This window comes from Paroedura picta, chromosome 5, assembly GCF_049243985.1.
Source record: "Paroedura picta isolate Pp20150507F chromosome 5, Ppicta_v3.0, whole genome shotgun sequence".
Lineage (NCBI taxonomy): Eukaryota > Metazoa > Chordata > Lepidosauria > Squamata > Gekkonidae > Paroedura > Paroedura picta.
The window spans coordinates 75,935,990-75,952,015 of record NC_135373.1 but is presented as its reverse complement, the minus strand read 5'-3'; the positions used below and the strand labels follow the sequence as shown (position 1 = coordinate 75,952,015).

The window sequence follows — 16,026 nt, the reverse complement described above, 5'->3', positions numbered from 1 at the left end:
TCCTCCTCCGCCCCTCTGAGGCGGCCGCGGCGGCGTCTTCCTGCCTTGCCTCAGCCACTGCTGGCGCGTCGTGCTGGGCCCGAGCGCACGCTGCGGCCACCGCCGGCATTTCCGCTCCCGGTTGGGCCCCGGCTGCAGCCTGCTGCTGCCGGGGCCGCGGGGCGATGCGGCGCCTGGTGCGAGTGGCGCTGCTCTGCCTGGGCTGCGGCTTGTGCTCATTGCTCTACGCCTTCAGTCAGCTGGCTCTGTCGCTGGAGCAGGAAGCGCCGCGACGGCGAGGAGACCCCACTTTCCCCGTCCGGAGGCAGCTCAGCGGCGGCGGCGGCGACTGGAGGGCCGTGGCGGGAACCACAGGCCGGCGACTGCCGTGGCCGTCCCAAGGGTATGTATGCGGGCCTTGTATGCGGAGGCACACAAGCCCCCCGCGTGTGCGGCAGGAGAGTCACTTTCAATTCATTGGGAGAACGAAGGAAAATTCGGCCTTTTTGGAGTAACTTCTGTCTTCCTACCTGTCTTCCTGCCTTTGTAGTGGCAAAAACAGGCAATATATTTTTGCACTTTGCGTGTAAAAAATATTTGGAAGAGTGGAGAAAATACCTCTTTCTGCTTTCCTCCACTCGTATGAATACCACCGAAACTAGAAACTAACTTATGCTGGTCAGTTATCAACGTCTTGAAATTCAGCAGGCTGTTTTACTGAGCAGGAGCAGTTTGTCTAAAGGCATGCTGAAGTTCACCGGGCACTTTCAGGTGACGCTGGAGAGTGGCTTGTGGTTTGCCATTTTAGCCTCTCTTGAAGCTATCTATCTTCTTTAAGATTTGTCCTGGCCCCTCGCTTATTATCTTGTCTGTTTCCATTTTCAGTTTGTTCTCCCCAAATACTTGACCATAGTGGATAAATGTTGTCCGAAAGCAAAGAGAGCAGGTTCTAGAAACTTAACATGAATAGATATATAGTTAGCTGTTGTTAGTATTTTGATGATGATACCTCATTCCAGCGCTTTGAGCTGTCTTTTTCAGTGGTTTTCCATAAATACTGAAAAGCATGTGTGGGTGAGCTCAGCTTGGTGCTCCCTGCCTCCCCTGCCACCCGCCTCTGCAGACCTGCCTAGGTCTCTTAAGGCTGTGGCGAGGCTGTTTGGGGTGGGGGCAAGCTTGGCCAGGTGCTGCCTGCCTCCCCCCACCTGCCTAGGGTCATTTATAAGATAGTTACCTTCATGGACCTTTTATATTAATAGACCCAAGTTATATGGCTTAAAATATAAGGTAGTGTGTTGAAGACTTTGTTAGTATCCCTGAAAAAAACCTATTAAGAAATAAGTTAACTGACAAAGTAAAATACGAAAATGAGGTTTTATACCTAGGAACTCGTTCTATTGTTTGAATAAACTTTTTGTCACTGCCAGCTTGGAAATGTATTTCTTATCTACTTCCCATGGCAGCAAGGCTAGTTGAGGCAGGGTGAGCTCAGGCAGTTGCTCCTTGCCTTCCTCCCTACTCATCCACCCACCCGGGCAGCCCCACCGAGGCGTAGCAGGGCTGCTCAGGCTGGGGCCATCTTACCCAACTGCTGCCATTTCTTGCATGAATGTGGAGGGGGAGGCAGTCAGGGACAGCATGTCCCCCACCTAATTGGTCCCACCTGATTGGTCCTCTGGTGGTGGAGTGCCCCCTGAGGAACAATCAGGGAGGTGTAGGTAGTTAGGGACAGGACATCCCCTGCCTGGTTGGTGCTCCACAGCGAGTGACTCCCCAGGGGCCCAGTCAGGTTTGTAAGTCCTAGCTCTTCCCACCATTCATGTCCAGTTTTATTTATGGTACAGATAAGGAAAGGGGCAGACAGGAATAAATATATTTTGTGAACAGGCAATAGAAGGGAGGTTAGAAGGAAGACAAGCAAAGTAAAACACTATGTGTGTATCCAGCATTTTCAAATGTTTCCTAATGAACAGTTAATTTGCTTAAGGGAATTTTAAAATAAACAAAATCCAGTGTCATATAGGTAATATTCCATGGTAATTAGTCTGTTATAATGCCTTTTATAAGCCATATTGGATTTATAAGTATTGGTGGAATTGCATAGCCTTATTATACTTGTTCCTTAAAAATTATTAATTTGCTTTACATGTTAGGTTAGTAATATTCAGTAACTCAGGAGCTGCATATGCCTTTTTGACATGCCACCTGTTGCTGTTCTGAGCACTGTCCCCCAATATAGCGCCTATCCTGTATTTCAACAAAAAAAGTGTAAGGTCTTATGGGACTCTACCTGTCAGGTGGATCCTACTTTGGAACATTTACATTGATGGAAGAGGTAAGCTACGAGGTTTCATAAGGTTCGGGCTCCTGCCAAAAGTGGAGACCAATCCGTATGAGGAAAAGCTGAGGGAACTTGGTCTGTTTAGCCTGGAGAGAAGACGACTAATAGGTGATATGATAACCCTCTTAAAATACTTGAAGGGCTATCATATAGAAGATGGAACATAGCTGTTTTCTGTTGCCCTAGAGCGCAGGCCATCAACCCCCGGTCTGCAGCCCGCTACCGGGCCGTGAAGGCCTCGGTGATGGGCTGCCACACCTGCCTCTCCCCCCCCCCGCAGAGAGAAGCTCACCAGGCTGTGAGAGAAGCGGCCGCTTCACTCGTGGCCCGGCTAGTTTTCTGCTGTGAGAGGGGAGGAAGAGGAAGGCGCAGCCGCCGGCATGCCGGCAGGCACAATCGCACATGCATGCACATTTTCACCACCAGGGGGTGCTAATGCACATGCACAGTGCCCAGGCCGCCGGCTCTTCGCCATCCCCGGAGGCAGTCCTCAATCTTAAAAAGGTTGGGGACTGTTACCCTAGAGGGTCAGACCAGAACCAGTGGGTTGAAAGTAATTCAAAATAATTTTTGGCTAAACATCCGGAAGAAGTTCCTGACAGAGTGGTTCCTCAGTGGAACAAGCTTACTTTGGGAGGTGGTGGTTTCTCTTTCTTTGGAAGTTTGTAAGCAGAGGCTGGATAGCCATCTGACAGATATGCTGATTTTGTGAGCTTAGGCAGATTGTGACTGGGTGGGCTGGAAGAGATATGCCAATGTTTGTCTCTTACGGCCCTTCCTTGCATACCGAGGGAATTGCTGATCGCCACTGTGGAATGGTAGGGAAATTTCCTCCAGGCCCGGCTGGATTCTGTAGAATTTTGGGTGGGGGGATCACTTGGCCCAGGAAATTGGGGTCACTGTGGATGTGCAGGTAGTTGTGAGTTCCTGCACTGTGCAGGGGGTTAGACTAGATGAATCTGGAGGTCCTTTCCAACTCTATGATCCTATGAATGTAAATAAGGCTCTTTTGGTGTATAGTAATAGTGATTGTAGCTGTCTGTAAACTATGGAGTGAGTATCACTATCCTAGGTAATAATATGATACTGTCATTTTCTGATATCTTTTTAAGTCTAGAGTGAAGAAGAAATTTGCTTAAACTGTTTGAGCTGTTGATGTCTGATGAGCAAAAAGTCTATGTAGGCATTTCGGACTTGACTCCTAAAAGTTTGGCTAGTGTATTGTTGCTGGAATCATAGCAAACTATACATGGGAGTAGATTCAAGTGGGTAGCCATGTTGGTCTGAAGTAGCACAACAAAATTAGAGTCCGGTAGCACCTTTAAGACTAACAAAGATTTATTCAAGGTGTGAGCTTTTGAGTGCAAGCACTCTTCCTCAGACTATGAACTACTTACCATAAGCTTGTGAATACTCATAGTGTTGTAAGCTGTATTTCTATGACTGTATGCTTGCCCCCTGTACAGAAGCCATTTCTTTTCCTTTGCTATATGCCTGAGTGACTTTACAAAAAATGAAAAAAATGGAAATTAAATATACCCCCCCAAAAGAAATAGAAGTTGTCATTATGTTATATCTGATTCAAGGCCAAAGTCATAACAGTTGATACTCAGACATTCACCACTACCTCTGCAAGGCATGGGAAAAAAACACACTTGGGTGTTGACTCAAGAAAATACAAGTGTTAGGAGTCAGTTGTTATCTGCTCCTGTGCTGTGCCTAGTTCTTCCCTCTTTTGGAACAGGAGTGTTTTTCAAAGTGACAGAGGAGGGAAGAGGGTATTGAACCTTTCCATCCTTGTACAGTTCAACTAATCAAAATAATTTTTCCTGTATTTCCAAGTTTTCCAAAAACTGGGGAAAGCCCAGGGTGTGGGAAATGTGGGTATGTGTATTTTCTGAGCCTTCATGTCTCTAGTATGAATCCATCTTTTCAGGATGTTGTGAAATAACATATCCTTGCGCTTTCAGAGGTGTATGGAGGATGTTTTAGTAAATCATGCCAGTATTGGGAATTCCTATTGAGACTGATAGTCTGTGCTCATGGGTTTAAGAGTAGCAGATTGGTAAATTAAATGAATGTCTAAAAAGTGCTTTTAAACATGATCTTAATTTAAACAATGTCTTTGTTTTTTGGTAGGAGCTACAGAAAAGAAATCTTTTCATGTAAATCAAAGACAACTTAATCCAGATTTGTAATGAGATTTCCCCTTCATAGTGAGGATTTTGTGATAACAGGTACTTGGCAGAAAAGGATAAAGTTTTCATGTCTCTGGTCTAGAAGAAAAAGCAGTTAAGGGAGGATATGATATTGTTCTGTAAAATCTGCTTGGTGTGAAGAAAATTGATAGAATAACTCAATCTCATAATACTAGGTCAGGACAAGCAATAAAATTGATAGGTTGTAGATTGATGGCAGATGAAAGAAATAACTTGTAAGGACGAGGGGATTTGGAGGGAGCATGTGATCTTATAACCTGATTCCAGTGTGTTAACAATAGTTAAAGGACAGCAGAATTATATTTAAGTTAACCCTTGGTTATCATTTAGAATGTTTCTACGTTTCCCTCCTCTTTTTGTTTTCCAAACAATAGTGCTCTTTTGGGGGACCCACGACCCAATGTTATGATCTAATAATCCTTTCCCCATCCTTAGAATTCTATTTACCAAACTTGCCTTGATGCAGACCAAGTCCAGTCTAATTGTATTACCACATTATTGGGACATAAAGATGGGCATTTTCACGGGGCCCTACCCACATCAATGCTATTTTCCTACTGGCAATCTCTTGCAGGCACTATATCCCCCATTGTAACACTCTAACAATTACCATTTATTTAAAATTAGTTTAAAATTTAAAGCCCTCTGGTGGCATGGCAGGCAAAAACACAGGGAATTGTCGTTACAGAGAAAAGTGTACAGACAACTCCTGTGTGGATGTTTCTGTGTTTATGCACATTCCTTTATATTTGCAGAGTGGTGACTGCAAAAAGGAGACTCTTTGTTTGTGGAAGCAGCCTGAGATGATATTTGAACAATGGACTTTGCAGTTTATCAGCATGTTCTTATCAATATGTTTTCTAGTCCTTTTAAAATAAGGTCATAATAAAATATAGTACTAATTAATATATTATGTAAATTGCACAAGAGCCTCTTGTAGCACAGGGTGGTAAGGCAGCAGAAATACTGTCTGAAGCTGTCTGCCCATGAGGCTGGGATTTCGATCCCAGCAGCCGGCTCAAGGTCGACTCAGCCTTCCATCCTTCCGAGGTCGGTAAAATGAGTACCCAGCTTGCTGGGGGGTAAACGGTCATGACTGGGGAAGGCACTGGCAAACCACCCCGTATTGAGTCTGCCATGAAAACACTAGAGGGCGTCACCCCAAGGGTCAGACATGACTCGGTGCTTGCACAGGGGATACTTTCACCTTCACAAATTGCACAACATGATTAAATTCTGCTTCATAGCTAAAATATGGGGTTTGGTAGAAATTAATGTGCCATGAGCAACTTCATGATATTTTGGGGGATCAGTTCTTTCCAATACTATTAGTCATGAGTCACTTCTTGCTGTCCTGTGATAACATGTTAGAATGTTAATGACTTCAGTGTAATGTATTTTGCATTTAAACATTTATAAATAAGGTAAGGATTGAGATTTAATTTGCTAAGATCTCTGGTCATGCCTATACCAATCTTTTCTGTTGCCTCAGTACTAGATGAAAGGTGTGATGCAATACTGTAACTGCAGTTAGTTATTTCAGCTGAAAGAATCTAATACAGAAGCATTACAATGATCACAGGAAACTTGCCTCAGGTGATTCTGACTTCATAGTTTGCTGTACAGAAAGCACACTTCTGCCTCTTCAGAAATCTGTTTTCAGTTGGCTTTGTATTGATTTGCCTGAACCCTGTAATTAGAATGGATGGAGGTTCAAATTTAAATAGGAAAGCTGCTGGTTTTTGTGACTCCCCCCTTCTTCCCCCTCCCCCAAAAAATAGAGTATGATTTCATTCACTTCTCCATGAGCTCAGCAACTTATAAGATTGGAAAAGAAACTTCAGCTCTGGCACAAGGCGTTGCCTTGGCTTCAGTACAAGGATTGCAGCAGCTATTCTTTGTAAAGGAGTTTCAATTTAATATACATTAACTGTCTGGTTACACATACATCTTAATTTGATGATCACCTTTCAATATATATAATTATTAAATTTCAGGAGGAACAGTAAGTCAGAGAAGGGTTTTTTGTGTGGAGATTTTTTTTGGGAAGTTACTGACTAGGCAGTGACATAGAAACACAGACTGTGTTTCTGTTACTGTAAAATAATAGAAGTAAACGGTGTAAAGTTGAGCTGAAAATTCATGTAGCATCTTTTCCCCTTTCAGTGTGCTCACAGTTGTGTTTAATATCAGTTGTTACAGTGTATATTCCTGTTAAACTGTTAGGACATTTTTGACTTGAATAACTAAATTCAGTTTCTCCATGTTAATACGATTGCCAACTTTGGGGTACCTATTAGTATTGATAGAGTGATTTCATGAGACATGGCTGCCTTGTAGTTAAAACAGATGACTAGTTTTCTATCAATTTAGAACTGCTGAGCATCTGCCTATTGTGTGGTTTTCATTACAGATTAAGTGCAAACATATTTTAACTGCTTTAAATTATTGAATTATAGAAGGCCTTGCAGTTAATTTTAAGACTTAATTTTAAAATATATTCTATATTTATAATTAGGAACTGTTCAACAGAGCGAGTCAGTGCTCATTATAGATGAATTTCCTAGCTCAGCCTCTATCTGCTTCCCTTCACAAATGCAGTCTACCAGTAATTGTGGTTCCTAGAGGGAAGAAGGCAATTTCAGGGAATATATTTATTATTTATTATATAGTCCACTTTCTCATTGAAACTTAGGGCAGTTACAAAAATTTAAAGAATTCAGCAGAAGTAGCAGAAGACATGATGTAAAAGAAAGGCAAAAAGTGTATTATAGGAGTTAAAACACAATGCAGTAAGAAAATACATAGTAAAAAGGGCCAGTAACTATAGCCCATTGTAAAAGTATCCTCCTGAATAATTCCTTTTTTCTCTTAATAAAAATTATAATAGTATTGGGAGCCTTCCTGACCTCCTCAGGGATGATATTCCACAAAGTAGGATCCACAATAAAGAATGATGGGGTGGGGACAGCTGCTGAAGATGAAGTGGGCTCAGGCTTACACACACACACACAAGCTCTGCTGGCTAGCAATTTTGTACTGGCAAAATATTAGAATAGAAGCAAAAAAAAAAAGAAAACCCAGAAGCAATAAGAGAAAATGACAGCAGAGAATTCAGTTTATTTTATGGAGCACCTAATAGTGATGTCAAAATGGTAGTTACATAGCTTTTTCTGACGCACATGAGAATACACTCTGAGTACAGAACTTAATGATAGCGAAGAGTGGTGACTTTAGGGACATAACATAGGAATTGGTCTCCAAAAAGGATATAATTTATACATATTGGTTGGTACAGTCCCCACTCAACCATTCAGCTACACATTATAGAGAGTACTATATTGTTGTTGTTGTTATGTGCGAAGTCGTGTCTGACCCATCGCGACCCCATGGACAATGATCCTCCAGGCCTTCCTGTCCTCTACCATTCCCCGGAGTCCATTTAAGTTTGCACCTACTGCTTCAGTGACTCCATCCAGCCACCTCATTCTCTGTCGTCCCCTTCTTCTTTTGCCCTCGATCGCTCCCAGCATTAGGCTCTTCTCCAGGGAGTCCTTCCTTCTCATGAGGTGGCCAAAGTATTTGAGTTTCATCTTCAGGATCTGGCCTTCTAAAGAGCAGTCAGGGCTGATCTCCTCTAGGACTGACCGGTTTGTTCGCCTTGCAGTCCAAGGGACTCGCAAGAGTCTTCTCCAGCACCAGAGTTCAAAAGCCTCAATTCTTTGACGCTCGGCCTTCCTTATGGTCCAACTTTCGCAGCCATACATTGCAACTGGGAATACCATAGCCTTGACTAAACGCACTTTTGTTGGCAGGGTGATGTCTCTGCTTTTTAGGATGCTGTCTAGATTTGCCATAGCTTTCCTCCCCAGGAGCAAGCGTCTTTTAATTTCTTTGCTGCAGTCCCCATCTGCAGTGATTTTGGAGCCCAGGAAAATAAAATCTGTTACTATCTCCATTTCTTCCCCATCTATTTGCCATGAATTGAGAGGGCTGGATGCCATGATCTTTGTTTTCTTGATGTTGAGTTTCAAGCCAACTTTTGCACTCTCCTCCTTCACCCGCATCAACAGGCTCTTTAGTTCCTCTTCACTTTCTGCCATTAGAGTGGTATCATCTGCATATCTGAGGTTGTTGATATTTCTCCCTGCAATCTTGATCCCAATTTGTGACTCCTCTAATCCCGCATTTCTCATGATGTGCTCTGCATAAATGTTAAATAGGCAAGGCGACAGTATACAGCCTTGCCGCACTCCTTTCTCAATTTTGAACCAGTTAGTGATTCCATGTTCAGTTCTCACTGTTGCTTCCTGACCTGCATATAAATTTCTCAAGAGACAAATAAGATGCTCTGGTATTCCCATCTCTTTAAGAATTTGCCACAATTTGTTGTGCTCCACACAATCAAAGGCTTTAGCATAGTCAATGAAGCAGAAGTAGATGTTCTTCTGGTACTCCCTAGCTTTCTCCATGATCCAGCGTATGTTGGCAATTTGATCTCTAGTTCCTCTGCCTCTTCGAAATCCTGCCTGTACTTCTGGAAGTTCTCGGTCCACATATTGCTGGAGCCTAGCTTGTAGGATTTTGAGCATAACTTTGCTAGCATGAGAAATTAGTGCAATGGTGCGGTAGTTTGAACATTCTTTGGCATTGCCCTTCTTTGGGATTGGAATGTAAACTGACCTTTTCCAATCCTGTGGCCATTGTTGAGTTTTCCAAATTTGTTGGCATATTGAGTGTAGCACTTTTACTGCATCGTCCTTTAAGATTTTGAATAGTTCAACTGGAATGCTGTCACCACCACTAGCTTTATTGTTGCTCAGACTTCCTAATGCCCATTTGACTTCACATTCCAGGATGTCTGGCTCCAGGTCAGTAACTACCCCATTGTGGTCATCAGGGATGTTAAGCTCGCTCTTGTATAGCTCTTCTGTATAATTTTGCCACCTTTGTTTAATCTCTTCTGCTTCTGTGAGGTCCCTACCATTTTGGTCCCTTATCATACCCATCTTTGCATGAAACGTTCTCTTCATATCTCCAATTTTCTTGAAAAGATCTCTGGTCCTCCCCATTCTATTGTTTTCTTCTATTTGTTTGCACTGTTCATTTAAGAAGGCATTCTTATCTCTTCTAGCTTTTCTCTGGAATTCTGCATTCAATTGGGTGTATCTTTCTCTTTCTCCCTTGCCTTTCACTTCCCTTCTCTCCTTAGCTATTTGTAAAGCTTCCTCAGACAGCCATTTTGATTTCTTGCATTTCTTTTTCTTTGGGATGGTTTTAGTTGCTACCTCTTGTACAATGTCGCGAACCTCCGTCCATAGTTCTTCAGGCACTCTGTCTATCAGATCTAATTCCTTAAATCTATTTGTCACCTCTACTGTGTATTCGTTGGGGATATGATTTAGTTCATACATGAGTGGCCTAGTGCTTTTCCCTACTTTCTTCAATTTAAGCAATTTTGCAACAAGAATCTCATGATCTGAACCACAATCAGCTCCTGGTCTTGTTTTTATTGACTGGATAGAACTTTTCCATCTTTGGCTGCAGAGCACATAGTCAATCTGATTTCTGTGTTGACCGTCTGGTGATGTCCATGTGTAGAGTCGTCTCTTGGGTTGTTGGAAAAGAGTGTTTGCTATGACCATTGTATTCTCTTGACAAAATTCTACCAGCCTGTGCCCTGCTCCATTTTGTACTCCAAGGCCAAACTTGCCTGTTATCCCGGTTATCTTTTGGCTTCCTACTTTAGCATTCCAATCCCCCATGATGATAAGCACATCATTTTTTGGCGTTGCTTCTAGAAGGTGTTGTAAGGCTTCATAGAACTGATCAACTTCATCCTCTTCAGCAGCAGTGGTTGGGGCATAGACCTGGATCACTGTGATGTTGAATGGTTTGCCTTGGATTCAAACTGAGATCATTCTGTCATTTTGGGGATTGTATCCCAAGACTGCTTTTCCTACTCTCTTATTGATTATGAAGGCTACTCCATTTCTTCTGCAAGATTCTTGTCCACAGTAGTATACCTGATGGTCATCTGAATTAAATTCACCCATTCCTGTCCATTTTAGTTCACTGATTCCTAAAATGTCGATGTTCAGTCTTGTCATTTCTTGTTTGACCACGTCCAGCTTGCCTTGATTCATGGATCTGACGTTCCAGGTTCCTATGGAATAAAAATCTTTACAGCATCGGACTGTCTTTTCGCCACCAGTTACTTCCACAACTGAGCGTCCTTTCGGCTTTGGCCCAGGAGTACTATATAGTGTGTTATTATAATTTTGACCACTGAGGAAGACCCAGAAGGGTCGAAACGCGTTTGGTCCTATGTGTTGTTAGTTCGGTATAGTTTTTAAGATGTTTTTATTCTGTTTTTAACTGTGCACTATAATAAATAATTAACAAGTTTTACATTATTTTTATTGTTTAGCTCAACTTTTGAGTTCCTTCCCAAAATGATAGTTGCAACCACAGCCAGTGATTGGGGATCTCTTTAAGTTAAGATGTCTTTAAGTAATTCAGCAGTATATGATGACAGTTTTGATTCAGAATTTGGACTTTGGAAAAGGTTTTAAGTATCTGACTTTTAGAAAATATTTTTAAGCTTGCTATTTTGTAGCCAACAAATAATCTGATATATTTAAGAAATTCTACTATGAGCCAACAATTAAATCATGTTTCAGTAGAATTAGGCTCCATGCTTAGGATTGCACTGTGAGAATCTTGAGCAGAGTTACACCCTTTTTAGTTAGTTGAAGTCAGTGAGTATTAAAAGGGTGTAATTCTGCTTAGGCTTGCACTGTTAGTTGTGTACAATTACTCTCTGGTTACAATTGTCCTGGAATGTAATAAACTTAAACTAATAATATACATTCTATGAAGTTCTTCCTTCAGCCACTAATGATTAATTAGTGACTTAATTTTTCTATGAGCAAGCAAAAATATTTCATTAGGGATTAGACCAATAATATTTACACAGGATTGTTTCTATCTTATCCTGTTAGGTGTAAGAATGTATCTGTATCTTACTGGAATTCCTATTGGATGCTGCCCTCTGATGTTTGTGGAATGAACTGCTTTTGGGAAGCTGCTTGTAGGTAGGCTTTGACAGAATCTTAATTGCTCAATTAGCTAATTTTAGCCATGCTAGTAACTATTGGAAAATTTAAGAAAATGTTGAAACAATGATGATTCTTTTCCTTTACATTTCTTATACCATATCCCTTAATCAGAGTGGATTTAGTTCCACTAATTTAGTTCCAATAATTCAAACTATTGACCACTACCACCACTAGAATGTAACATTTCCAGGAATGGAAGGCATGGAAGACTTAAAAGATGTATAAGTAAACAAGAGTTAACAAATGACACTTAAATCCAGTGGCAACCCCAAGGCCAAACAAGTTCAAGCAGGGAGGCTTAGCATATGCAGATACACACTCCTTCAGTTACATTGAAACAGTTTCCCTTAAATGTTGCATATAGGTGTGTGCGTGCCGGGGGGGGGGGTAGTTGCCAAGAAAGGCTAATTAAGAGTAAAGTTGGAATCAAAAGTAAAGTTGGAATCAAGCAATGAATACAGCTAATAATTGCACATTTAGTTATAGCAAATTGGCAATCTCATCTATAATCACCCTTAACTATGCATCTTGACTCTTGCTAGCCCTACCTATATGGAAGGGTTAAGATAATTCTGCTTCACTGTATCTGATGGAGTGTGCATACGGCACAAAAACTTATACCTTGAATAAAACTTTTTTTGTCTTAAAGGTGCCACTGAGCTCAAACTTTGCTGTGCTGCTTCAGACTAGGACTGTTTCTGCACTAGGGACTATTTGGATTTGCATTTTTAAAGGGTCAATTTTTTTGTCAATTTCCACACTGAAGTTTGCATTTTCAGGCAGATACCTGAATTGCACCCTCACTTGCCCCACAGCAAAGGAATCCCCATAAATCCATTTTTCACTTTTGAAGCAGGACCTAAGGGGGTCTATTTCAGTTCAGTGTGGAAATGCATGCATTAGTTTTTCATGGCGCTGCCATTTTGAATGTTTGGGCACACCCTGTTCCTTGTTGCTGGCTTTCTTCCCCCCTCCCTTAGTCCCCCTCCCATGGGAAAGGCCCTAGCACTCCCCTCCTCCATATGCCATGTCTCTTCCCCCCAATAGTGTACCTTCATTCCACATTCCCTTGTCTCTCCCCTTCCCCCAAATGTTATCATGTGACAATGCTGTGCTGTTGTAACAACCAAGACTGATTTTTTGTCCCTGGAGGATTGGAGAAGGCAGCAGGCTTCTCTGGTCTGCTCTCACTGTAGGAAATAATGAAGATTGGATTGAAACCCCTGGTCTAATCTTTTTGAAACTTTAGGGTTCTTTTGAGGAGAGGCTCCTGCAGCCACACTGTAAGTGTCATGCATCTATCTCAATCCCCCATCCCCAGAAAAGATGAAATGGGGGCAATTCCCATACATTTGAATGGCACCATTGGTTTCAATGGTGCCAAAACAATTTGGCTTTTTCCGAATTGATTCAGCCAAATCAAAACCCAGTATGGGTGATTCAGACAAACTCATTCAGTCTAAACAGAAAATGATCCGAATCTTCTTTTCTTTGCACATGCCTATTAGAAAAGCAGGTTTTGTTTTGATTGGTGATCATTAATCCAGAGATCTCTTCAAGAAAATTGGAGATATGAAGAGAACATTTCATGCAAAGATGGGTATGATAAAGGGCCGAAATGGTAGGGACCTCACAGAAGCAGAAGAGATTTTTAAAAGGTGGCAAAATTATACAGAAGAACTATACAAGAGCGAGCTTAACATCCCTGATAACCATGATGGGGTAGTCACTGACCTGGAGCCAGACATCCTGGAATGCACTTCTTGCACAGAAATAAAATCCAGTTGGTTTAAAGATCCAAATAGAGGTACCTGGGCAAATTGGACTTTGTCCTCCCCAACCCAAGCTAGAATTCTAAACTAGTTTGGGGAAAGCAAATAAGCTCCAACTCTAGCCATGTGCCTGAAGTGTGATAACAGAGTTAATTGGCCTTAGTTTAGCTTCTGAATATGGTCTGTAATTTTCATTTCAAAATGTTATTTGTATAGAAATATAAAAAATACCTGATTCAAACTTGTAAAAAATCAAAATTTGTTTAAACAAATATCAAGTTATCTTGTAAGTTAAACTAAATGGGATTCAGCAGCTACAGGTTTTGTATTTCTTTTATGGAAATAGAAAGGAATGTTTGCATGCTTTCTGTGCATATGTAGTAGTCTCTTTTACAACAGAATGTGAAGCTTCTGTGTGCATGCAACTCTGAAGTTATTAAGAGTAAAGAAGACATGCATATTTTGGTGTTACTGGATTGTTCTTTAATAGCGAGTCATATTATTTGTGAAAAACTAGTAAATATTGTTATTTTTACAGTGTCCTCTTCATTAACAAACCTTTGGCCATGCTAGTTATTTGAATACTCATTTTAATCTTTAACACTTGTCACTAATACTGTTCGCTTCAGCGCAGAGATGCTAGTTCAAACTGGTTAATAAACGGAACAATAATGCGACTTCCTTTGGCTGGGCCTTCAGTATATTTTAGATGTGTATATAGGGACAGTTCAGGAAAATCAGTGCAGTATCTGATTAGTATTATTTCCACTGTTCATGTCTTGTCGTTCTGATTATTAATACTCAGGTGAGATTTCCTAATTTCCTTTATACACAACGTTGAGGCAAATTGAAGTGGGATGGAAGAAAGCTGAACACAGTCCATCCTAGGTCTCATTAGCTCTCCCTCCTTTCCACTGAAGATTTAAAAAAAAAGAAATAGGAAACAAAAATGAACTGGGATCCTACTTGGGAGGAGTGATTTATTTATTACATTAATTCCTGCATCCAGAACTCCAGTTATCTGAACAGGCAAGATAGAGTTTAACTACTGATTTCATCCTAGGTTATGCCTTGTCATCCAGACGGATACCAGCACAGCTATAATGATCATTCCTGTCCATGCTAATATTGGATATTCAAGTTCATTATACTTATCCAGTTTACAAAGTAACCAAATACTTGATAGTGGTAGTACTATATTTGATAATAGGGTTGGAGACTGATTATCAGACCAGTCCAGTGTCTCTGCCAGCTTCCTGGTGTTCAAACACAGTGATATGACCTCTTATTTTCAAATTGGCTCCTTCCCACCTGTCGTTTTTGAACCCCAAAGGACTGGAAATAATCTTGTTGAGCTTAGTATTTGGGAGCCAGTGCACACAAAAGCACTTGCAAGTGGTGGTTATTTCATTAAAGTGGAACTTTCTTTTTCTGTCAGAGCATATATTGATGGCTGAACATAATTTAGGCTTACTGTTTGCATTGCCTTTTAATTTGAGCTGGTTTTGGCAGGCCAGAAAGAAAGTGGTAAAAGGTGAATGGGTTGAACATCTGTTAGGTAAAATCTGTCTTGACATACTTTAACTGAATAACTGTCCTATCAAAGGGACCTAGGCTGCAAAATAAAAATATATTTAAATACTCTCAGTGCATAAATGATGCCATCAGAAGGCCATTTGTATTACCACAGTTAAATTATCAGCTGAAAATATCAGATTTCCTTTTTCTGTCTAATCATAATACTACATCCCTTGAATTCCTTTCAAATCACATTCCTAGTAGTTCAATATTCATGTGCTGTAAATATTGTCTGGCAAATTGTTTTCTTGCATAAGTATTTTACTACATAAAATATTTACAACAGTAACAAAAATGTTTCTTTTTTGGACAAAATGTTCATCTTTAGCATGATAGGAACTATTACTACCTGTATTCTTTTGTATTAGATATGATTCTATGAACAGTCGGTCTTCTGATAAGATACACTTGGCAGTGGTAGCCTGTGGTGAAAGATTGGAGGAGACAATTACTATGTTGAAATCAGCCGTTATTTTTAGCATCAAGCATCTAGTGTTTCATATCTTTGCAGAGGACCCACTACATAGAAACTTCCAAGCAATGGTAAGTAGATGCTGTGTGTTAACTGCTAACATGAGCGGTTAAAGGTGACTTTTCCCTTGTATGAATCTGTTGTTGATCTTTAGGTCTCTCAAACCTGTTTTATTTTTGGTAATAGGATTAAATTACAGTATGAGTTATAGATTAGTGAAAAACATGTTTTCTTTAATTCATTGAGCATATCTTCAGTGCTCTTATTTTTAAAAGCTGTAATATTGAAATGGAGGGAGGACTTTAAAATTTATCCTTCAGTGTTTTTAGTAACTGTTAAAGTTGAATTTTACTTAGTGAAAGCCTTGCACCTGTTTATACAACATTACTTAGCTTTCAGGGAGATGTTGATGTAAAAAAACTCCAAAACAACAGCTTCCTTCTAGTCTGTTCTCAGCATTGCAATTATAAGTAGCATTACATGCTGTTGATTTATTATGAAACTGGAATTAAAGCCAGTTGTAAATGGGTGCTAGAGTGGAGGG

At 40.7% G+C, this 16,026-nt stretch overlaps 1 protein-coding gene across 2 annotated transcripts in view; it reads left to right on the top strand.

The window, feature by feature from the left end:
* The window catches only part of GXYLT1 (glucoside xylosyltransferase 1), a 33,861-nt gene continuing 17,835 nt past the window's right edge, over positions 1 to 16,026 (top strand). Inside the window, exons 1-3 of one of the 2 annotated variants that reach the window (XM_077338571.1) lie at positions 1 to 382; positions 11,544 to 11,636; positions 15,379 to 15,553. In XM_077338571.1, coding sequence (XP_077194686.1) covers positions 165 to 382; positions 11,544 to 11,636; positions 15,379 to 15,553 — 486 coding nt within the window. In that variant the 5' untranslated portion in view covers positions 1 to 164. The remainder of the gene's footprint in view (positions 383 to 11,543; positions 11,637 to 15,378; positions 15,554 to 16,026) is intronic. The other variant, XM_077338572.1, reaches the window with a different exon arrangement.